General features: G+C 46.1%; 1 protein-coding gene across 1 annotated transcript; it reads right to left on the reverse strand.

Moving 5' to 3' along the window:
- Positions 1-625: 625 nt before the first annotated feature.
- EI90DRAFT_3140081 (uncharacterized protein) lies at positions 626-1,507 on the reverse strand (the record flags this gene model as incomplete). Its single annotated transcript, XM_039064950.1, has 1 exon — positions 626-1,507. The coding sequence occupies one exon, from the start codon at positions 1,505-1,507 to the stop codon at positions 626-628; it is 882 nt and encodes a 293-aa protein (XP_038907541.1).
- Between the last annotated feature and the right edge of the window lie 316 nt (positions 1,508-1,823).

Genomic DNA, 1,823 nt, shown 5'->3' on the forward strand with positions numbered 1-1,823 from the left:
TCTTTCAATTTATCGCGTGTAATCGTAATAATTCGTAAAAAATTCGTTAAAATTCATTAAAGTTCAGGTCCTTCTATTTTATTTTCTCATATCTACTTGTTGTATGGGGTTTTGTGATTTATCTGGCATATTTCCATAATGGGTTTCCATAGTGTGTCCATTATTTCTCCTACACCATTCAGACACCTTTGTTCTGATTTGGACCCCCTTTGATTTCCTTGTGCTTTCATCTCCCTATTATATACAGGCACTTGTACATACTCGTTTTGGACCTTCAGTCTAAAATCGACCTGAAATGCCCCCTAGAGACTTCCTGCTCACTGCCTCTGAAATTAAGGACCAAATGGACAAACAGCAATGGCACAGCACTCTGCATAAGTTGCTGAGGCCAAGGTCCCTCCTTGCTAAGTCTCCGGTTCCCCTCCGGAATCATCCGCCCTTGCCCAGTTCTAACACCTGGTTTAAATAGGATCGGCAACTTTATCTTCAATGAAGTGCCTCCTTCTCTATCACCGTCACTCCAGATCTGAATTTCCATTCCCATGTCCTGTACATAATTGATCTGTGTGCTGTGTCCAAACAACCACAGCTGCCCCAATATAATATCTTTTCCATCCAACTTGTCTCATGTAATGAAGAAATTGTGGGGAACCTCAATGCCACCAATCGTGACTGGAACCTCCCTGCACAACCCTTCCAGTGCTATCTGGTGTCTGGAAACTCCCCTGAGTGACCAGGAGGCTCCTGATGGGTCCACTGGCAACTCTGAAAGACGAGCGTGCTTGCTGGTCATAATGTTAAGCTCACTGCCAGTGTCAATCAACATGGTACAAGGCCGGCAGAATATCATTCCCTGAATTTTTGCAGTTACCATGGCCAAAAACGAAGGTGGGCAATCTACATCATACTCTCCCATACAATCTGACTTCAACAATTCTTGATAGAATTTATCAGCTTGCTCCTCTACTGTATTCCCATCAAGAATGTCCCCTTCTTCATCCTCGCTCTCAACATTTTCCAACGATGCCACTTCAAATGGGGCAGGCACTATTTCTGCCTCCATTACCTCTCCTTCCATCTTGGAATCCTCAACCATCTCTACTGAGCTAACTGGCTTGGTAGGAACCCTATGAATTTTAGTTGCAGCCTGGAGACGTTTGTTTAGCTCATAGGATGAGCCAATTATTGCTCCAAGCGGCACATTGACTTCTTGCGTCATTAACTTGGTAAACAATTCTTCACCCCTCATTCTGTCCTGGAGCTCTGATGCATAATGGTATGCTGGACCCGGCCTTGGCTTTGGCACAGGATCCTTAATGGGCTCTTGAACAACTACATCATCACATATTGTTAGAATGGGCGGATTCGGACGACTCCGGAATGGAATCGGAGACTTAGTGTGGAAGGACCTCAGCCTCAGCGACTCAGGCGGAGTGCTGTGCCATTGCTGGTTGTCCTGGGGGTCCCTAATTTCGGATCTAGCAGAGGGAAAGTCTCTTGGGGGCATTTCAGGTCAATTTCGGACTGAGGTTACAAGTTACTATGTACATTGTATATAAGGAGGGGTCCGGAATCAAAAGGAGCGAGGGTACTCTGAAAGGAGACAAAGGGAGCTGAAAGGAGGGGCAACACCGAGGGTCAAGGGTTTGACTCAATGGTGTTTCCCAAAGGAGGAGTGAAGGGCCAAGGAGGAAGGAGGGAGGATGGGAGTGGGGAATGGCCAGCTGACTGAATAGAAAGGAAGCAGCAGCCCAAATAGGAATGAGGGAGTATAGCGGAATTGAATGGAGCAATGCAATAGTTGCAAGGTCCGACATAAGTCC

Source organism: Cantharellus anzutake (assembly GCF_015039405.1).
Source record: "Cantharellus anzutake strain C23 chromosome Unknown EI90scaffold_300, whole genome shotgun sequence".
NCBI lineage: Eukaryota > Fungi > Basidiomycota > Agaricomycetes > Cantharellales > Hydnaceae > Cantharellus > Cantharellus anzutake.